The 23,590-nt window shown below is 41.0% G+C and overlaps 1 protein-coding gene across 2 annotated transcripts in view; it reads right to left on the reverse strand.

Moving 5' to 3' along the window:
- The window catches only part of KIAA0753 (KIAA0753 ortholog), a 56,358-nt gene that overhangs the window by 28,382 nt on the left and 4,386 nt on the right, over positions 1–23,590 (reverse strand). For both annotated transcript variants that reach the window (XM_089683790.1, XM_089683792.1), the window contains exons 2-7: positions 21,054–21,149; positions 19,303–19,987; positions 18,739–18,845; positions 14,269–14,331; positions 13,614–13,835; positions 12,032–12,239 (exon numbers count right to left, since the gene is read on the reverse strand). In XM_089683790.1, coding sequence (XP_089539916.1) covers positions 12,032–12,239; positions 13,614–13,835; positions 14,269–14,331; positions 18,739–18,845; positions 19,303–19,987; positions 21,054–21,140 — 1,372 coding nt within the window. In that variant the 5' untranslated portion in view covers positions 21,141–21,149. The remainder of the gene's footprint in view (positions 1–12,031; positions 12,240–13,613; positions 13,836–14,268; positions 14,332–18,738; positions 18,846–19,302; positions 19,988–21,053; positions 21,150–23,590) is intronic.

Genomic DNA, 23,590 nt, shown 5'->3' on the forward strand with positions numbered 1-23,590 from the left:
TTAAGTTTAATGATATCAAAAGTGTTACACAACAATACAAATTCATCAAAACGTAAAGAAAAAAAGTATTGTCATAGGGTAGATAATGAGCTATTACTGGAAGCATAGACTTTTAGTCTGCTGTGCCATATTCACATGCTGCTAAATCCTACACATATTTATAGGTTTTCTGTCAAGTGACCAACTGTATGTAAGAAAACAGGCTGCCTAGAGAATACTGAACCATTGTGGGTCTAAGCAGGCCATAAACGTGTCAAATAAAGAGAAAGTGATACGCAATCATCGTTCAGTACTCCTACACTCCCAAGTACATAATAATGTATTCAGCTAGGTACAGTATATACAGCAGAGCAGAATTATTGCTTGTGGCTGACAATAGATGCTGGAGCAGCCTAAATGTATTTACATTGCACGCCAATCTTTCTAACTGCACAGCTAAAGGAACCACCCATGTCTGGTTTCTCAATGATAGTTAGTGGTTATGATACTTATAGCTCTCTAGTGATCAAGGAAATATATTCAACCAGCACAAGAAATAGCCTAATAACATTTGTTTTTATGCCAATTTGCATCAAACCAAAGTGCATGCTCTATCACTGGGCGAATTGCTATGCAGATTTTTTTTTTTAAATAAATACACCTATTAGTAAAAGTTTGATTTGCACTTTCACCCCACCCCCCCATCCACTACCCACTTTAGCTGCAGAGGTAGCGGGTGGGGGTGTCCACATGCCGTGGCCGCAGCAGGAATTATACCACCTGCTGCTTTCGGAGGGTGAATCGCTCACTGAACGTGACCCATTAAAGTGGATGTAGATTGCTCTTCAGAGAGCAAAGCTTGTGTGAACGAGCTGTAAAAAAGGATAAATATTTTACCAATAGCTTAAAAGTGGAACTGCACAGCATCTGAGAACCACAAACCAAAATAGCTTTTTAATTCATTTTTTATATTCAAAGCAAACTCACCCATCCATCCATATCGCCATCAGGGGCGGACTGACCATTTGGAAACTCGGGCACTGCCCGAGGGCCCGGGGTCAGTAGGGGACCCCATGAGATGCCCCTGGTACCTTTTTCATAGGCTTTTTTGAGTTTGGGCAAGGACACAGGGGCCCCATGATCACCTATTGCTCGGGGGCCCCATGAGTTGTCAGTCCGCCCCTGGTCGCTTTGAAAAGCACCTAGCATTTCTGGCCATGACCATCTTGCACAAGGGCAGATGATCCATGTACTGTAGCATTTACTTCCTGGAATTCATCTGCCCTTAGAAAAGGAGAGGTGTTGTGACTGTGAGTTTCCATCAGGAGGAGTGCTCACTGTTGTTCCTGAGACTTGGTTGCTCTTTTTGTTTTTGGCCACTAGAGGGAAGGCGGCCGGAAACGGAAGTCGGTCGGTCATATTTTTTGTTTATCTGGAGGCCAAGACAGACGTGGGCTGCTGTTGCTGAGAAATATTGTGGCCGGGACACAGAGTGGGCTATTCTGTAGGGGCACATGAGTACTCCCCTGAGGGGGAAGTGTGGACCAGTCAGTCAGGAGCTGCCCTAGGTGGCTCATAAGGCAGCATTTGCATTGAGTGTTTTTTCAGCGCACTACTTGCATAGCTGTATCATTGTGATCTGTGTTACTAGTGGAGGTGCACAGGTTTGCACTACCTGAAGTAATGTCTTCCAGAAAGTGGAGTGGGGGAAGTGCAGCAGGAAAGGGCACTAATGTACCACCACCAGGTCCTGAGGAACCTAGCCAAAGGTCCGCTGTAATATCCTCTCCTGAGAGGCCAGAAGCAACTGGGCAGTCTGAGCCAATGCATCTGTCATTGTGGCTTCTGCCTCATCATATGTAACCAAGGATGATCTTGCTTTAGCCTTAGCTGGTTTAGAAGATAAGATCGCTGGGATGATTGCATCAGCTTCTCAGGGGACTAAGACGCAGGATAGGTCAGTAGAATCCTGGAGCAGGCATGGATGGAGCCTGAGGATGAGGAAGAGCTGGAGGAAGGTCAAGCAGTAGAATTTCTATCTGAGGAGTAGGAGGTCTCTGCCTCCCAGTCTCAGTGATTTTTAGTCCAAGACCAAAAGGGGAAGCTCCGCTTTAAGCACTGCTCCCCCTGCCCCCCAAAGGACTGGCACCTTTGGGGGGCAGGGGGGGGAGTGGGTACCCGAATTTGACAGGTACCCGCTCCCAAGGTGTCCTCCCTCCCTGTAGTCTTTTGGGACACGTGACAGGTCCCAGAAGACTACAAGACCATTCATGAAGCGCAGAGCTACTCGCGCATGCGCAGTGGGTACCCGGCTGTGAAGCAGCAAGCTATCACAGCTGCATGCCCAAACTGAAAATGCCGGCCTCCTGGAATACAGGACGGCCGTTGAAACGGGCTGCGGGGGGGACACCACGGGACCGAGGGACAGGTAAGTGACTGTTTTTTAAAAGTCAGCAGCTACAGTTTTTGTAGCTGCTGACTTTTATTTTTTGACAGGGTGAGTGCAACTCCACTTTAAGAAATGGGGGTTGCCTGTAGTGGATGCAGCTGTTTCATCCCTGAATAAACCTTTAATGTATCCTGTTGATAATATAAAGGTTTTTTCAAGGGCCCTGCAGTTAAGAAGTTTGAGTCTCTCATGAAGGCCTCCTTGTCCCTGCCGCACAGCCAGATGTGGCAGCTATTGGCATTTGACCATGTCAAGCAACGGATTGGAAGACCATCAGTGCAGGGGGAATACTCAGCCGAGGATTTGGAGGATGTTCCGCGTGCTTTGTGTTTCGCGGTTGATGCTCTTAAGGATTCATGCAGCAAGTTTCTCACTTGGCCCTCTTATGTTCACATGTTCAGGGTTTTGTGGCTGAAGAGTTGGTCAGCAGAACTACCATGCAAAAAATTGTTGGCAGGTTTTCCCTTTCCGGGGGATCGGCTGTTTGGGGTAGATTTGGACAAATATATCCGAAAGATTTCAGGGGGTAAAAGTACTCTTCTGTCCTCTAAGAAGAAATCCAAACGCCCTTCTTTTAAGGTGTCAGGGGCTTTGGTTGCTGGGCCCTCATCTACCAGACAGTTGTTTCACCACACACAGGTCCCAGCCTCCAGGGGTAGATCTCAGAATCAAAAACCCAAGGAAGCCCTGGGTGCAAAAGTCGTCTAAGACAGATCCAAAGTCCACCTCCTTATGAAGGGGTGCCCCCACTTTTTCGGGTTGGGGGAAGGTTTTTGAATTTTGTGTCCGCATAGAGGGCTTTAATCCAAGACAAATGAGTCACTTCCATGATTTTTCTGGGGTGCAAACTAGAATTTCATGTATTTCCCTCTTGCCAGTTTCTAAGATAAAATGTACCAACAAATCCAGAGAAAAGAAGAGCTTTATTTCAGGTACTCGATTGTGTATTGGCTTAAGAAGTAACCATGGAAGTTCCAGCAGGCGCAAGGTTTCAGGGGTTTTATTCAAACCTGTTTACAGTCTCAAAACCAAATGGGGATGTAAGGCCCATTTTGGACCTCAAAGGGCTAAATCATTTCCTATATGTCTGATCCTTTCATATGGAATCGGTTTGGTCAGCAGTGGCCTCCCTACAGGGGGGAGATTTTTTAGCATCCATAGACATCAGAGATGCATACCAGCATGTAGCAATATTAATTATTCACCAAAGATTTCTGCAGGTTGCGGTAGGGGTTCATCATTTCCAGTTCATAGCACTACCATGTGGGCTGGCCATGGCTCGCAGAGTTTACACAAAAAATCTTGCTCCAGTGTTGGGGGTACTCAGGACTCACTGAGTATCGGTCACAGGTTATCTAGACGATCTCTTGCTCAGAAATCAGTTGGTGCTAGATCTGAAGCAGGATGTGGTCCTTACAATGCAGATCTAGAACAGCTGGGCCAGTCAGCCCTGAAACGAACCATTGCAGAGGCCTGGAGTATTTGGGGATGGTCCTAGACACAGCTCAGGCAAAGGTATTTCTACCTCAAGGGAAACGCTGTGCCCTGAGGAACGCGGTTTGAAGTTTGAAGGCCAAGAAGTATCCTTCAATTTGCCTCTGTATGAGGTTGCTGGGGAAGATGGTGTCCTCGTTCCAGGCTATTCCCTATGCTCAATTCCACTCCAGATCGCTGCAAAGGCACATTTTCTCTGTTTGGAACAAAAATAATCTGACCCTGGATTACTGCATATCTCTGCCTCCAGAGGTGCAGAAAGCCTGAATTGGTGGTTGATAACTCACAATTTGGAGAAGGGAAGATCCTTTCGGCCAGTGGTGTAGAAGTTGGTAACCACCGATGCAAGCCTTTCAGGTTGTGGGGCCGTTCTGGAGGAAGCCACAGTTCAGGGAACATGGCTTCCACGGGAAAGGGTTCTTCCCATCAATGTCCTGGAACTTCAATCAGTGAGGCTGGTTCTGAGATATTGGACATCCAGGCTTCAGGGTTGGCCTGTAAGGATTCTGTCCGACAATGCCACAGCAGTTGTATACATCAACCACCAAGGCGGTACCAGGAGTGGAGGTGCTCAGAAGGAGGTGAACTATATTCTGACCTAGGCAGAGAGATATGTTCCAAATCTGTCAGCAGTGTTCATTCCAGCTGTGGAAAAATGGTAGGCGGATTATCTCAGTCGCGGGCAGTTGATTCCAGGGGAATGGGCTTCGCATCCCAATGTTTTCAAGGAAATCTGACAGCAATAGGGTTGGCCGGATGTAGATCTATTGGCATCCAGGTTCAACAACAAGATCGGTCTTTTTGTGTCCAAGGTTAAGAACCATTGTGTGACAGGGGTAGACGCCTTAATGATTCCTTGGAACCAGTTTTCATGGATTTATGCCTATCCTCTGATCCAGCTGCTGCTGCGTCCCTTACGCAGGATTCTGGAGTCTATTCCGGTGATACTGATTGCACTGGCCTGGCCCAGGAGGGCCTGGTACATGGACATCGTGAAGATGGTAGTAGACGAGGCGACTATTTCTCATTGGATCTGCCAATTAATCATTGAAGCTTATGGTGTTAAAGGTAAAGTCCCACACTTTCGAGTGAAGGCACACTCCCCCAGGAGTGTGGGGGCATCTTAGGCAACCAGCCATCAGGCGTTAGTGGCTCAGGTTTGTAAGGCCGCTACATGGTCTTCGGTTCCCACAAGCTACTTCCAGGTGGATGTCAGAGACACAGAGGAATCTGCCTTTGGCCACAGTTTTTACGGACAGCTGAGTAGGTCCTGAGGGATTATTGCTGGTGGCTATCATGTTGTCACCCTCCCCTTGGAAAATTGGATTGCTTGCTACAAAAATTGAGGTACTTCCTGCATAGGAGGGGGTTATATTCGGGAGGACCTCCTCTCTGATTGGTCGGCCAGTGTCCATTCACCTATAGGTGGCCTATAACCCACATAGTCATGAATAGTCACAGTCATGCTCTGTGTCCCGTGATGTACTCCAAGAAATGGATTTTACAAGTATGTCGAAAAATATCCAATTTTTGAGATCTAGTTAAAAACATGCTAAATCTAAGAATTTTCTAGCAATCATGCAACATTGTTTCATTCCGTTACAGTCTTTAGTAAGGCTGGCCATATATTATTACAAAATTTTCTTATCGATTTACCAAAACCATATAATATGAGGTTAAAACTAAACACCTAAAATTTGTATGCAATCAGACAGGCCCTTGCACTACATAATTGAAGGAAAATCTAAAGGAAATTGAGTAAGAAAATGATATAATGTATGATCAACCTAACATATGAGCAGTCTCTGAAAATCTTTTAAGGATTATTCCAATAGAAAATAAAGTGACACTAAACTCTGGTTTAAAAAACCCCCCAAAGTTTTATTAAGGTATGTACACCATTTTTTTTTTAAAAAAAGTACCTTCTATTGATCTCAGCCTCCTCTAAACCTACAGGTTACTTTAGTTTTGCTGCTGATGTGATGCGACTTCCTGTTAGAAGGTGGCTACATTCATTCTTTAAGGTCCTGCTGTATGTAGGAATGTAGCCACCCTCCTTCTCATTCCCAGATGGACCACGTACTATGGGATGTACAGTGTGCATACAGCAACGTACATGACCACAACTAATGTGCACTGCTCATTCCATGAAGAAAAAAAAAAAAAGAAAAAAAACACAGAAAGGAGCAGAATGAGAGGTTTAGGCCCCTTTCACACAGGTGGACTCCGCCAGTGAATTCACCTGCTCATTGGGTGATCTGTCCACTGATCCCCAATGAGCAGGCAGATAACAGGTCCGTGCCCGCTCCGCTTATGCAGAGCGGACACGGACACAGCCCGCTTTCCTCTATGGATGGTCAGATGTAAAAGGACCATCTGTCTGTTTACATCTGACTGTCATCCAATCCGCTAGACAGATGAGAAACGGATCCCCATCGGTCTGTTTTTACATGTCAGTTTACATTTGCCGCTCCATAGAGGGCAATGGATGGTCCAATCGGGTCCCCCTGAAAAACAGACAGGCGGACACGATTGGTCTGCCCGTGTGAAAGGGGCCTTAGGAGCTCAGAGATGTTACAAGGAAGAATAAAAACACAACAAAAACAATTTAATGAAAAATAGATTATAAGGCTATTAAGTAAGATGTGTATAGATTTTTTTTTAAGACTAAGAATATGGTTTACTGTCACTTTGTTTTCTATTTACCCCATTCACACCCTCATGTGTGATGAGTGGTGCAGTGTATAAAAATGCAAGCATGCTGTGTTTTTCAGCAGCACACTGGCTGGTAACCCATGTCACTGCACTGCTGTGTGGAGACACAAATTAAGTGCCAATTGGTGAACTTCAAATAATGTGAAAAAAAAAACCAAAAACATACTCCACAATACAATTTTATGAACGTTGCATTGCTTTTTTTTTTTCGTGCCACATTACTTACTTTCTTTTAATACAGCATGTGCTACAGCATGTCACATCATGTTGCAACGTGAAAGAATGCTGCCTATCTTATGTTTTTGTTAGCACAACTGAGAACAGCGCTTTTTGTGTTATCCATTCATTGGGACTGGTGTGAAGAAGCCCTTGATGTGTCAGCAGATTCTGGTAATAGTTCAGGCTCTTGTTAATTGAAGATATCTGTAAACTGTGCAGATTCTTTTTTTACTTAGAATGAATGACTACTCTTATTTCATCAAGTTTAAAAACATCAGCTGCCCGATTTGCCTATAGAGTTAAGATTTTTATTACATCAGCCAACATAGATCAAAAGATTTCCTATAGAACTAGCCATTCTAATTACAGCTAGTTACAGCCATTCTAATTATGGCTAGTTACAGAACTAGCCATAACTAATTACATTACATGCTGCAATGGGACAACAACCTACAAAAATTAGAGATGTTAAAAGCAGTTGCTGCTACATCCATGTATGATTAGCAAAACATTTCTGATTTTATCCCTCCATCAGCAGTAAATCAGGCCTGCTGCCTATATGTCATGCTTTAGAATGCCTAATGCTGCAGAATAAAGGTGGACAATTTCAAGGTTGGACATGGATTCCTGAGTTCTAATTTACCTCATGACCCCAGTGAAGATATAGTCACATGACAAACATTACAAAAGTGATAGTTTTGAAACCAACTGTTTATATAGTACCCCGTTTCCCCCAAAATAAGACCTACCCCAAAAATAAGACCTAGTACTATTTTTGGGAATTGCTGAAGTATAAGACCTACCCCGAAAATAAGACCTAGTTGTGATCAGCTGTTCCACCACCTCTGGCACTGGCACTGTATACACCAATATCTACTGTCTCCTATAAACACAGAAGCGCGGCTTTTGTGTTTCCAAGTGACAGTCCCTCTTGTAAGTAACAGCACCATCGGCTCCCACAGAACCCCCCTACCTCCGTACTCACTGTGGGACAGGGAAGGAACAGATATCTGAGGGTGCAGTGTGTTTAGGGGTGTGGCGGGCATCTCATCCTGCAGCCTAATGCATGTGGTGAGTGCGCTTGGTGCACTGTGTGGGAAGATAGGACCCGAAGCTCACTTCTGCATCCCCTGTCTGCATCTCACCCCTGCACCCTGTGTGTGGCTCATCTCTGCACCCTGTCTGAAACTCACCTGTCAATTCACCTCTGCAACACCTGACTGCAGCTCACAACTGCCATCTGTCATCAGCCGACCCACTCTATAGTAACCCTCACCCACAACTGCCTTCAGCTCACCTCTGCACCCCCTGTCCACACCTGTACATTAAAAAAATAAGACCTACCCTAAAAATAAGACCTAGTGTGTTTTTTTGAGCCAAAAAAAATATAAGACAGTGTCTTATTTTCGGGGAAACACGGTAAACCTCAACTTAGACAGTCAATGCTAACCTTCTTAAAATGTTAGCTGCTTGGCTGTCATAATAAGCCAATGGTGGATATGATATGCAAAGTCTACTTGCGCTCTTATGTAGAAAATCACTAAATAAATAAGTAAAGCTGCTAACATCTGATCCAATACCTAAAGATCTGATAAAATATAAAAAACTAAAAATGATGTAGCGCTAAACCCAAAAGAATCATATTAGGCCCATACACAATCTGACATCATAATATGATCATATACATATAAAAAGGGCAAATTAGTGCGTGATGAAACTAAAAAAATGAAACAAATGTGCAACCCCTGCACACAGTGCACATATCATAAAGAAGTCCAGTGATCCGTATCAATTTCCTCCACTCATACAGAATCAGTAGACTGTGTGTGGACCCGCACACCACCAAGTGCAATCCAAACCCGGCTGGAATAGCCTCTCACCTCCTACCTGCGACCCTGCAGGGCCACAGAGCTTGATAAATCCCCACTGAATCAGGATGAACTTCCTCTTGGGTGGATGGCTCAATGGTGTATCCCCAGTATACTGCTTCCACCTCTCCTGTGATATCCTCAGAGGTCAACTGAGCAGGGTGGATCCCAGCTCAAACCCCATTAGGACAAAGGAAGCAGAAGACATCCTCCATAGTGTAAAATTGCTTTAATTGTATAAAATAAAATACTTGTGTACACTCACATTCGCCTGATGAAATTACAGCTGATACTCATACCATGGGTGTAAGCGTGTGGCTGAAGGGTGTTCCAAGATGGCGCCGCGCCGGAAGTGCGTCACCACGTATTGCCGTCGACGCGTTGCGTCACGTGACCTCGTGACTTCCTCAGGACTAACGCGATTGGTCTATTGCACTTCCTTAAATAGGCCAGACTTTCCTCCAATCGTGACCCACTGGGTGGGGTCACGGCGGCCATTTTGTTGTAGCCCGTCGATCCCATACCTAAAGGTAGCCTAAATGTGTATATATATATACCCCAGGCTGCTACTCCAGCACTAGAATCATGCTAAATGCCATAGCAGATAGGCTGGTAAGTGCTCGTGATGTACTAAGTCCAAATCATGTAAAAAAAAATGTATGAAATAAGTGAATAGAAAAAATATAAATAAAAATAATAAGAAAAAAATGAGGAAAAAATATAAGAAAAAAAAATATATATAAACATAACCCCCTGGAATGAACTTTAATATAAGTCATTAAAAAAATATATATATTGAAAATATATATATACAAAAATCATGTATGAAAAAATATAAAAACAAATCGCAAAGCGCCGCAACACTATTATAAAAAGATTGAATATAATATTAAAAAGGAGTAAAAATAGGGGAACCACCTCTAGAAATATGCTGATCACCCATAATATGAACAAATAAAATGCCAAAATACATACAAATTAAATAGCGAGGGACCTATATGATACTCAAATACGACACAGGAGATTAGTGATCACTAATAAAGCAATTTAAGTCAAAATCAATATTTAACCCTTTGGGCGTATGTGTATCTAAAATGAAAATCCATTTTGACTCTGTCTGACTTAATGCTCTGATCTTATGACTTCCCCTCCAGTGCCTATGGTACTTCTCAATTCCCCAAAACACAAGACTTGAGGGATCTTTATTATGATATTGTGAAAAGTGTTTGGAAACACTGTGCTTTGGAAAACCCTTGCGAATATTCTGAACATGTTCTCTCAATCTGACCCACAATGGCCTTTTGGTCCGGCCAACATATTGGAGACCGCAACCGCATTGCAATGCATATACTACCCCCTCCGTCTTACAGGATATAAAATCCTTAATTTGAAATTCTCTATGGTTACTTGTAGAGATAAATGAATGGCGTCTAGAGTTGGGGCCTTTGATGGCTCTGCAGGCATAGCACATTTTACAAGGAAAAAAACCTTTTCGATCCAAAAATGTCGTTCTATTTTTATTTGGTGGATCTATAACATTATGCACTAAAGTGGATCTCAATGTCGGGGCTTTCCTATATATAAATTTAGGAGTGATGGGTAATAATTTGCAAAGCAAAGGGTCCGTGAGCAAAATCGGCCAATGATTAGTAAAAACTTTTTCTATTTCCTTATAATTGACTGTAAAGTCTAGAATGATAAGAATAATATGAACAGGATAGAATTTGACAACCAATTGGCTATCATTCTAGACTTTACAGTCAATTATAAGGAAATAGAAAAAGTTTTTACTAATCATTTTTGGATCGAAAAGGTTTTTTTCCTTGTAAAATGTGCTATGCCTGCAGAGCCATCAAAGGCCCCAACTCTAGACGCCATTCATTTATCTCTACAAGTAACCATGTTCAGAATATTCGCAAGGGTTTTCCAAAGCACAGTGTTTCCAAACACTTTTCACAATATCATAATAAAGATCCCTCAAGTCTTGTGTTTTGGGGAATTGAGAAGTACCATAGGCACTGGAGGGGAAGTCATAAGATCAGAGCATTAAGTCAGACAGAGTCAAAATGGATTTTCATTTTAGATACACATACGCCCAAAGGGTTAAATATTGATTTTGACTTAAATTGCTTTATTAGTGATCACTAATCTCCTGTGTCGTATTTGAGTATCATATAGGTCCCTCGCTATTTAATTTGTATGTATTTTGGCATTTTATTTGTTCATATTATGGGTGATCAGCATATGTCTAGAGGTGGTTCCCCTATTTTTACTCCTTTTTAATATTATATTCAATCTTTTTATAATAGTGTTGCGGCGCTTTGCGATTTGTTTTTATATTTTTTCATACATAATTTTTGTATATATATATTTTCAATATATATATTTTTTTAATGACTTATATTAAAGTTCATTCCATGGGGTTATGTTTATATATTTTTTTTTTTCTTATATTTTTTCCTCATTTTTTTCTTATTATTTTTATTTATATTTTTTCTATTCACTTATTTCATACATTTTTTTACATGATTTGGACTTAGTACATCACGAGCACTTACCAGCCTATCTGCTATGGCATTTGGCATGATTCTAGTGCTGGAGTAGCAGCCTGGGGTATATATATATATACACATTTAGGCTACCTTTAGGTATGGGATCGACGGGCTACAACAATATGGCCGCCGTGACCCCACCCAGTGGGTCACGATTGGAGGAAAGTCTGGCCTATTTAAGGAAGTGCAATAGACCAATCGCGTTAGTCCTGAGGAAGTCACGAGGTCACGTGACGCAACGCGTCGACGGCAATACGTGGTGACGCACTTCCGGCGTGGCGCCATCTTGGAACACCCTTCAGCCACACGCTTACACCCATGGTATGGGTATCAGCTGTAATTTCATCAGGCGAATGTGAGTGTACACAAGTATTTTATTTTATACAATTAAAGCGATTTTACACTATGGAGGATGTCTTCTGCTTCCTTTGTCCTAATGGGGTTTGAGCTGGGATCCACCCTGCTCAGTTGACCTCTGAGGATATCACAGGAGAGGTGGAAGCAGTATACTGGGGATACACCATTGAAGCCATCCACCCAAGAGGAAGTTCATCCTGATTCAGTGGGGATTTATCAAGCTCAATGGTGGATATACTTACACAGTTCCTGATCTAGTGTGCTGACAATGAAAAGAACAAACAGCATTCAAGCACCTAGCATTTATAGGAGAGGTAAGCAAATGTAGTCTACACATTGCTCTCAGCAAACATTTCCTTAAATCTGGAATTTCTTTTAAGAAGGATAAACTTGCTTACCAACTACAAGTCGTCTGTTTACACGTTTCTGATTCACTTCTGGCACCACCTTCTGCTTGAGGACAGGCAGAGGACTGTGGCCCTCTCTAACCGGTGATCTGTTATCACAATAGTTCTTCCTGGTATGCGGTGATCTACTTGCTGCAGCGTTTGGGGATACCTTCCTTGCACGATAAGACATTCTATCTTCAAGAAGTAAATCTACGTTCTAAACATACAATGGTGTAGGACATTATTATTATTATTATTATTATTATACAGTATTTATATAGCGCCAAAGGGTATGCTCAGCGCTGTACGGATCACAAGACCTAGAATGACAATGGTCAGCTATATTTGATACATCAACGCAAAGTATATAAAAAGATGAGTGCCATGGACCCATGAATGATAACAATTTAGAACAAAGACTTAAAGCTGCAAAAACTCAGTGGAGGAAAACTACAATAGCTTATGGCATTATGCTTCAAACTAAAGTAGCATTAAAGTGGTTCTAAAGGCAGAAGGTTTATTACCTTAAAGTGTTACTAAACCCACGACCCTGCATCCACCATATGCGGACTTACACAGTACACAGAACATGGAAATGCAATTATTTTAATAAATATACCTTTTCTCATCAGCAGTTGATGCATGTCCTTTGCAGCGCACCACAACACATGATAACCTATAACCATGTGATGTATTTTGTTGGAAGCCCATTCAACCTAGTCTAACTCACTGAAATTTGATCATAACTTTTAAATCACTTTTCCACAATGTCAGTTACAAAAAGCTTTTGCCATAGTTTAATGTATGTTATTAATGCCTTTGTGCTACAGACTGCAAGACAAAACTATCCTTCTCATGATCACATCTGGTCTAGGTCCAGTGCAGAGTTCCAATGGCTCTGTGACAGGTTAATGCACATAATAATGTGTTTCTTTGCATTTGAGGCCTAATTATAAATTACAAAACTAGGAAATGCAACGTATCCAATGTTCCGCAGCTTGCTATTAAACAAGTTAGACAGTGAAAAGAAATGTATCACAGTAGTGTTTCTATAGATAAGAGAAGAGTGAGGACCTAGTTCTTAGAATACAAGTATAAACAACAAGGGAGGAACAACTTTAGGACTCCAATCTCCTGAAGGCAGGGTGTTTATACCCCATCCTGCATTTCCCAATAAAGATGAATTATAAATGGGAAAAAAAATATGGACTAATTATTTTACACAGAGAATCAGGTGCCCCCATATCCGGAAGCAGCAGATAATGGGATGGTGTGGGATTTAAAATAATTAAATGATAGATTCTCTTTAAAAGAAAAAAAATATAGGAATATAGTTTTAGGACTGCCATCCTCAACATTTATTACTTTGCAAGTTAATAACCCAGGAGAAAAAACCTGATATAAAAACATAGTCATTCCAGGTCAGTGTCTCGCCAAGTAGTGAATGCAAGGATGAATGGCGCCCCCAGAACTGGCACCTTCAAAAGCAAGTCAAGAATGTCAGATGCCATTTTCATTTTAGAGACATTGATTAGCAGCACTTTCTTCTACAATCATACAGCATTTAAACAAAAATGAAAATTTTAAGTACCTCAGTTTGTTGGAGAATTGAAATGATTATATCAGAAGCAGCTGGATCCCCTCCAGCCTCCAGCTTTGCAGAACACAGGGAAAGCTGGCGGATGAGATGGCCAAGCTCCTTGTAGAGAGAAGGTATCTGCTGCTCGCCACGTTCATTCAGCTGAGTGATGAACATCTGTAGAACACGAATGGCTCCTCGGTGAACTGCTGCCAATCTAGACATGGTTCGAGACTGGCAAACATACATACTTAATAGCACCAGCAAGAGAAACATCCACCTTCTCTAAAACACAAGACTAATAAACAAATGTAACTTTTTAGGGCAGCTCAATGGCTACCACTAAAACCATAAAGTGCTCAGATTCCAAAATACCCATCAGTAAGCCACACATTTTTCGGACTGTTTCCTGGGTGTGCTCTATTTCCACAATCATTTAAGATAATTAACTGATGTTTATACTAAATGGCCTCTAGTGTGTACATAAAAATATCTTTAGACTGTAAGCTTTTATATAAAGTTCTCATGATAACCTGAGTGCTACATAAACAAACACCTAATAATTACAAAAAAAGTAAAAAAAAATTTCCAATACTATGACTAATTTGACTAGCATAACAAACAAGTCAATTGACACAGATATACTGACAGAACTTCTCTTCATTACCTTCTTTGTGTGCTTTATTTTGTGTGGGCTTAACTTTTCTAGATCTTCTTGGATCTCTTTTACCTGGTTAATATCAAGAAAGAAAAAATTAAAAAACCTAAAACAAATGCTTGCATCTTTACTAAAGCTACAGCCATAGGTGGATACACATGGTTCGAAATTTAGACGGTCCAGCAGGGACTGGCTGAATTTCAATCTGTGTATAGGCCTCCCTGTTCGACAGCAGTTGATCAGTAATGTCTGGTGAACAGACACGCTGTAAGACTTATCAATTGGCTGCAGCGCTAATCAGTGTATTTCGACAGTAAAGGAGTCCCGCTGTCAGAATACAATAGCACAGTGGAAAGGATTCCTCCATCCACCCCACTTGTGTAGCTGGAGGAATATGTTGTCAGTTGCCTAAAACAAAAAAAACAAACCCAAGCATGTATACATAACTTAACTTAAATCTTGCATGAAACTGAAAAGGTCTATTTTCCATTTAGACCCTATATATAAGAAAACAAAACTAAAATTAAAAAAAAGACAAACTTTAGGAGAAAAATAACCCTGATCTAGGTAAGAGTGATGACATTAGGCCTTCCAGAGACATTCTGGATTAGATGAGGATTTAAATTCTGCGCAATTGCTGGAGCGTCTTTTTGTGAGATCTGAGAGGAACCCATCTGCAGAAGGATTAAGTGACTATGGGGTCAATTCACACAGAGCTAACAATAAGTGTTGTGTTAAAATAACTCATGCAGTATTTATCTGTAAAGTAGCCAATTTTCAAAAAAAAATATATATAAATAAAACTTTTTTTTGTGTGGTAATCAACTGTAGTAATAGTCTATTTTTTTACTTGGTATATTATCACTGACCAAACCTCCGGTTGCAGTGGGAAGTGAAGTGTTTAACAGCTATATTACTACCTATCTCAATTAGAGGTTATACCTATCATCAAATTGCAAGGAGGTGAATCAGATATGTTCTAAAAGTTAGACACGGAAGGATCAAAATTCAGCTGGTTTTAACAGGAACTGGCCATAATTTCGGTGAGTGTGTGGCCGTCCCTGCTCAACAGTCGTTTGTTTGATCTACTTCTGTCAAAGGGGAATGGTGGGAAACCTTTCTGAATCAGCGGCTGCAGCCACTGATCAATGTATGCTATCAGCACCGGAAGCCACTGTCAGAATACAATGTCCCAGTGAGGTATTCCTCCAATTCCTCCACCCATCTTGTTTGGTGTGTGGATGGAGGAGTCTGTTAGCTTTATTTTTTATTCACAGTGCTGGCTAAATGAGAAAAAAAAAACAACTGTCTCAGCTTAAGGTTTGACAGCTTTAGCCACAAGTTTTACCCTTAACTGGACAGAAAAGTGTAAAGATTTAAAATTTAATTAAATAATGTAAATTAATTATAAAAAATTAACAATACTGTCCAGCCTTTAGTGAACTTTAAATGGTTCATTTGGACCAAGCTGGTCTAAAACTATTCCCTTCATTAAAGTGGTTGTAAAAACTCATGGCTTTTTACCTTCATGCATTCAATGCAATCACAGCCAGTGAGAAGAGAGAGAGGGTGGGGCCGAGCCGCAGCTCCGTGTGTGAATGGACACACAGAGCAGCGGGTGCCCCATAGCAAGCTGCTTGCTGTAGGGGCACCCGTCAGGAGGGAGGAGCCAGGACTGCCAGCAGGGGAACCAAGAAAAAGGAGGATCGGGGCCGCTCTGTGCAAATCCATTACACAGAGTAGATAGGTGTAACATGTTTGTTATTTTTATTTTTTTTTTAAATGTAAGCCTTTAGTGTCACTTTAACAGTTGAAGCGCTTGGGAGTACTGTATAAACTGAATGTAGATTCAACTACCTACAGTACACAGTGCTGTGTTCCAGCGGTGGGAGGAGAAATTTCCTTCCCACTACCAAAACAAAATCAAGCCAGGCTGAGCATTGCTCAACCTTTCACAGGGAGCTTTGTATTCTGTGAACGAATACAAAGCTTCCTCTGATTGGCTGAGGCAGAGAAGCATGCGGACTATGTCACAATTTTAATGTCATTAAAAATTACCTATCCATTTCAATCTGCAGCTGCTGTAATTTTCTGTGAAATGCAATACAATATGACAGTCAGCAGGACTCCACAGAAATGTAATTTCCTACCTGTGTGATTGGCTCACTGATTTTCCCAAAAGTCTGCAGACACTGTAACTTTCCTCATTAGGGCACTGCAAGTGCTCCAGCTGATTATATTGAGCCATTGAGCCCGAGGGCCAGATATGGCGTATTCCTGCTACTGGAACCAACGAAGAGGCACCATTGCTTTCACTGACACCAACATTGGGGCACGGTTTCTCCTACTGATGCCAATGATGGGGTGTCATTCCTCTCACTGACACCAATAATAGTGCTCTGTTCCGGCCACTAATAACAATGATGGGATATTATAAATTAAATAACTCAAGCGCTTACTATGGTGAATAAAAAACAAAAACCAAAATATATATATATGTAATATATAAATACTGTGCCCGCTAGTGCACACAACCCATGTCTAGGTGGGGCAAATGATAAAATCAAAAGTGAAGAAAAAAATGCTGCGCTACATAAAAATTTTCACAATACCTATAAATCAAAAAAATTAAAAAAAAATAAAAAATTAAATATATAGAATAAAATATGAAAATTGAAAAATCACAAAAACAAAACCAAAAAAGTATTATTGAATCAACCAAAAAGTCATTATAAACACAAGTCCAATCAAAATAGTGTTCTTCTATAAACCCTCCTGTGGATAACGAAAAATATGTGCAGCTGTCACAATTTCCAGTGAGAAAACATCCTCCACCATATATCTGCTCACCTCACGCAGTGTGACCTCACATTATACAATGTTACAGTCTAACTGCACTTTTGGTCCCAATTGGACTCAGAAGATCAGCTTGCTGAATGAGGACTCCAAAGTATGCTCCCTCCTGGTAAACATCTTGGTGTCAGCCGTACTCCTCATTAAAAAGAACTCAACATAGTGCTTTATCCTTTTATACTTTTATTAAGCAACAAAACATAAGAAATGCACTCACGTTCTCAAGGTGCATATCTGCACCATATATGATGAACATCCAGCGATGTAATGACTGAGCACAAGATGGCAGTATCATCTAAAACAGCAGAGTCCTGTAAAAGTTCAAAAAACGTCATCATACGGAATGTATTGCAAGGCAAAGCACGGGCCCTCTCTGTGAATGCAATTGCCTGCTATGATGCCATTCCTGGAGCCGTTTCACGAATATTATAACTGCTGTCCTGATGAATGAAAGCGTTGACGTCAACCACATGCTCCTCATCGACGCGTTTCGTCACTAGTCACGTGACTTCATCAAATGGAGCCGGCTTTCTATATATACTGAATGAATGTCGGCTGGTCCAATCGTATCCCCTTGATGAAGTCACGTGAGTAGTGACAAAACTCATCGAGAGGAGCGTGCGGATGACGCTACAACGTTTTCATCGGGACAGCGGTTATAATATTCGTGAAACGGCTCCAGGAATTGCATTCACAGAGAGGGCCCGTGCTTTGCCTTTCAATATATTCTGTATGGTGATGGTTTTTTGAGCTTTTTCAGGATTCTGCTTTTTAGATGATACTGCCATCTTGTGCTCAATCAGTACATTGCCGGATGTTCATCATATGTGGTGCAGATATGCACCTTGAGAACGTGAGTGCATTTCTTATGTTTTATTGCTTAATAAAAGTATAAAAGGATAAAGCACTATATTGAGTTCTTTCTAATGAGTATGGCTGACACCAAGATGTTTACCAGGAGGGAGCATACTTTGGAGTCCTCATTCAGCAAGCTGATCTTCTGAGTCCAATTGGGACCAAAAGTGCAGTTAGACCGTAACATTGTATAATGTGAGGTCACACTGCGTGAGGTGAGCAGATATATGGTGGAGGATGTTTTCTCACTGGAATTTGTGACAGCTGCACATATTTTTGTTATCCACAGGAGGGTTTACTTTTTGGTTGATTCAATAATATTTTTTTTGGTTTTGTGTGATTTTTTTGTTTTTCATATTTTAATCTATATATTTAATTTACATTTTTTCACGTTTTTGATTTATAGGTATTGTGCAATTTTTTATGTAGCGCAGCTTTTTTTCTTCACTTTTGATTTTAATGATGGGATATTATGCCTTCTCCTACTAACCACATTTTTAAAATCCCACTGACCACCAAGCCTGAGATCATGTGGACACCCATCGATGCTGGGGCATTTTCTACTCTCATTGGACACAGACCGGCCCTCCTAAAGTCTTAAAGGCAGGAAAGTGGCCCTTTGTTTTGGAAGTATGAAGACCCGTGGTCTAAATGAAACAAATTCCTGTCCTCTAGTACAACTTTGTATAGTAAGAATATGATTGTTGCTTTGGGCAATGCAAACATTACTTTAAGAGATGCTGATCATTAAGTAATACCAGGATTTCTTACCTGTTGCTGTAAAACATAAAGCATTCTGGTAAATCTGGTTGCCCGCTCCTGCTGGCGTATCCGGCCTCTGGCTTCTTCTATGGGATCCAAAGTATCTCTATTGAATTCTAAAGGAAAAGTGATATCTGAAATGTTGCCCTAGGGCACCACACTATTGTTAACAGGCATAGAATACAGTATATGTTGAGGGATCTGACCACAGTACTACTGTTTCTGGGATATAATCATGTATGGATGCAAATGCTTATAGCAGCTGAGCAAGCAATAACGGCTGAATGATTGTTTTCATGAGAATGGTCAAAGGAAGAGTGTGTTCACAGAACATAGGATTGATGTAAAAATTAATTACAATACACTATGGAACAAGGAAAACTGAAAAAGGTATTAAAAGCTAAGTTCACCTTTAAAAAAAATAATAAATGCACATACTTTTGTAGGGAAAAAAATTTGCTTTTTCACAGGAGCCTAAAAGGATTGCACATGGGATGACATCACTGCTGTGCATGCACAGGAGTGCAGTCATTGAATATTACATATTTACACATTACATATTTCCAACTTTACCTTTCCTGGCCAGTTCTTCAATTTTCCTCATACAAGAATGTAGTTCTTTCTGCAAACGTCTTACTTCCTGCTCACTCTGTTCAGCTTCAGTTTTTGGGATGGCACCAGGCCCAGGATCATGGGTAGGCGGAGAGTCTGCCACCTCTACATTATTCCTGTTCCTGTCAGGTGTATACACATATACCAAAGCACCTGATTTGGTCACTTCAGGATTTAGTGGACTATTAGGCTTCCTGTTCTTGACAAAAGTCCTGGCTTTGGCCTTCTCAGGACTGCCAATGCTCACCCCTTTTCTGAATGGAGGAGAATGCTGTTTGTTTGGCTGTGATTTTATTTCTCCCTCCAACCTCTCCTGTAAACGCTTCTGTTTCAGATCTCGCTTTACAAGCCAGATAGCAAGGTTCAAGCGTTCTTCTGATACAGCAGGGAAAGCCATTGAAGGGGAGGAAGTATGTTGAAAATCATAAGATGCTAAATTCTCTAAAGATTTATTTGGATGACTTGATATCTTTTCAATAATGACAGGAGAAGGAATTGACAAATGGGAATTCAGTTTTCCGTCCAGTTTATCCTGTAAATGCTTCTTATGAAGACTTGAAATCTTCTCAATTATGATGGGAGAAGGATCTGAGAACCGGGTAGCCAGATTTGATGGATGAGAATCAACTTCTAGATTAAAGCGTAGCTTCAAACAAAAAAACAAGGAAATAAAGAAGATAGAACACTGCAAATATCAACTTCTTTAATTATATATAATACATTTTTTTACAAGAGGTGTTTTTATAAAGCAGTACATTTAACATTCAAATATTCACTGCAGGGGAATCAATCATTGCAAATTAAACTCCTGCAACAGTAAGATACACCTGCAGTGAGTGTTTATTGAATGTCACATTCACTGCTTTATAAATATACCACCTATATTTTTTTTTTTCGGAACTATACTTATTATTCATTGGACCAATATGCACCTTGTTTATTAAGTAGCATGTAGCCCTTTCAGAAAAGAGATACACGTCTAAAGAGTTGTTGGTTAGAGCCCACCCATATAAATAAGATATTTTACATAGAGCCTTTTATGAGAATTAAAGTGACAAAATCCTGAGGGAGTCTGAGGCATTCCTCTAAAGCAGCCTCACAGCCAGGGTTCTGTTTAACCCCAATTATTAGCAGGTGTTCCCTGAGCCTAGTCAGTTATTTCAAGTGTTCCTCCATGTAAAAAAGGTTGAGAAAATCTGCTTTAAGCTGTGTATATCTAAACAACTCCACGTAAAAGCATCTCCAAATTATTTTATAGGGTAAAGTCTACAGAATTAGTATTCTGAATATTAAAACAGGGTAATACTGCAATCTTTCCAGATACAGCCGACTATGGCTAGGAAACAATCACATGTCCAAGCACATTCCTTGACACCTCCAAAAATCCCCTTGCCAATCCCTACAGGGTAAAAGCCAGTAACCTAGTAACCCTAGTTTGTCCAGTTATCTACTACTCCATCTGCCTTCAAGCATTCCATTTAAACTAATTTCTTAAGAGAAGCCTATCCCACCTTCACCTAAAAACTGAACTTTGAACATCTCTATCAGCTCATCCTTCAGATTTTACCTTTTGTACAACTTGCCCCTCTCTTTTAGATTGTAAGCTTCATGAACATGGACTCCTAATCCTCTTGTATTGCAACTATTCTGTCTTCTTTTAGTTGTAATTGATGGTGCTGTATAAATTCTGTAAATAATACTTGTCTACTCACCTGTGTGCGTCTCTCCTGACCTCTGAATGGCAGGTTGTGGTGAGCCCCAGAAAGAGCTGATGGTCCAGGCGGATAGTCCAGAGACATCCCCACAATCTACAGGAATGACAGAAATGTAAAGGTGAGACAGAGAACATTTCAACTAGGGACAGGAAAAAGGAACACCTTTTATCACAAAGTACAGTGCCTTGAAATACCCCTTGAAATTTTCCGCATTTTGTCATGTTACAACCAAAAACGTAAATGTTTTTTTTTGGGATTTTATTAGATAGACCAACACAAAGTGGCACAATATTGTGAAGTGGAAGGAAAATGATAAATGGTTTTCAAATTTTTTTTACAAATAAATATCTGTAAAGTGTGGTGTGCATTTTTATTCAGCCCCCTTTACTCTGATACCCCTAACTAAAATCTACTAGAACCAATTAGCTTCAGAAGTCACCTAATTAGTTAATTGAGTCCACCTGTGTGTAATTTAATCTCAGTATAAATGCAGCTGTTCTGTGAAGCTCTCAGAGGTTTGTTAGAAAACAGTGAACAGCATCATGAAGACCAAGGAACACACCAGATAGCTCAGGGATAAAGTTGTGGAGACGTTGAAATCGCTTCCCTGCTGCCCTATAGCAGAAATACTGCTACAGGGCGGCAGGGTTGCGCAAAATCACACTATATATATATATATATATATATATATATATATATATATACACATACATACATACACACGCCAGGGATGTTGAATTCCTATTGCCTGACTCCCGGGACATGTAATTCCGGGTGCCAGGCAGGTAGTTTTTTTTCTGCCTTCAGTCCTGCTGTGGGCAAGCAGTGGGCTCATCTGTCAGGTGGAAGCTGTCGGCGGCAGCACTGCCGCCGATTGCTTCCACACAGTGCCAGCCTCTCCGCCCCCTTGTGTGAACCTCCCCCCGCCCACTATCTCACGGACTCTGCTTGCCCATCTGTGGGCCCAGTTCACCGCCGTCAGCTAGAGTGGAGGGAGGAGAGCAGACACGTTCACTCCCCTTCTTATCCTGCCCAGGAAGTGACGTTATGATGTCACTTCCGGGTTCCAGTAGAGAGATTCACTACATGTAATGCGGTGCGATGTGCACTGCTTTACATTCAGTGTAGTACAGGGGAGACATGCATGGTCTTTTAGGCTGGCCATACACTATACAATTTTCTGTCCAATTTCTGCACAATTTTCTTTAGATTTATCTTCAATTATGTAGTGCAAGAGCCTGACTAATTGGATACAATTGAAAGTTTTGTTAGGTATGAGCTCCTATTATATGGTTTTTGGTAAATCTAAACCAACAATCTCAAGAAAATTGTATAATGTATGGCCAGTCTAAGACCTTAGATGTCTCAATAAAGAGAACCTGTCAACAAATATCATCACATACTGGACTTGTGTGCAAAAAAAAATATAAAAAATTATATATGATTTATTTTTTTAATTGTAAAAAATGAAAAAGTTACACAGGAGGCCTAAGCCTTCCCAATTTTTGGCTTTATTACCCATCTGCTCGGTTGGGCAACTACTCCTTGGATTAGATTTGAATCTCAATCTATCCGCCCGTATTATTTACCGGGTTTATTATGGACGAATATTCCCCCTCACTCGTTGTTGACCTATAATTCAATAGTTGTCCACTCTTTGATACTCTGGTCTCGTTACAAATCTAAATTGGGTCTTATCTCTTCCATTTCACCGGGTTTGACTTTTTTCGAAGACGCAAATTTTGCCATGGTGTTTTCGTTCCCACAGGCGTTTCGCTGGTGGTATGGTCAAGCTCTTATTAGATTATCGGATTTTCAGAGAGGCTTCGTGAACATTATCACTATCGTCAAATAAGACACTTTTTTGGCTCGCATTTTAGATTGACACCTTCGTCCCCGATCACTTATTTTAAACGTATCAACTGTGACTCTCCCAGGTGTAAGGGTTTTTATTTCAGATTTATATCGCTGCTTTTCGAATGTTATCTTTCCTTTATTCCCTATATAAAGACAGAAATGGAAGATTGATTGCGGTATTACGTTTTCAGAAGAGGACTGGGAGACCATGGTGGATAATATATGTAGGGGCTCTAGATCTCTCTCGGTCCGGGAGACGGCCCTTAAAGTTTTAACCCGTTGGTATTATACCCCCTTTAGACTACATATTATGTATCCAGGGACGTCACACCTCTGTTTTAGGGGTTGTGGCCTTGCTAATACCCTTGTGCTTATGTTTTGGGCTTGTCCTGGTCTTTCCATGATCTGGCGTAAAGTTTCTGAGGTGGCCTCTGCCTTGGCGAATACTCCGGTGACTTTGTCTATGCAAGTTTGCTTACTGGGTGCTCCCATTTTGGGGACCCAAGCCAACGTAACGAAGCTGATTTACACGATCTGTGTCTCTACCTTATGGGCCATTGCCCTCCATTGGAAGTCACAGGTGGTACCTTTAGCCTCTGTTTTGCTCATGGAACGTATTCAATATACATTGCTGGATAGGATGCACATATTCAACAGAAAATGGGATGGTTGGAAAA

This window comes from Staurois parvus, unplaced genomic scaffold, assembly GCF_062004578.1.
Source record: "Staurois parvus isolate SC_StPar_1 unplaced genomic scaffold, SC_StPar_1.0 ptg000321l, whole genome shotgun sequence".
In the NCBI taxonomy this organism is placed as follows: Eukaryota; Metazoa; Chordata; class Amphibia; order Anura; family Ranidae; genus Staurois; species Staurois parvus.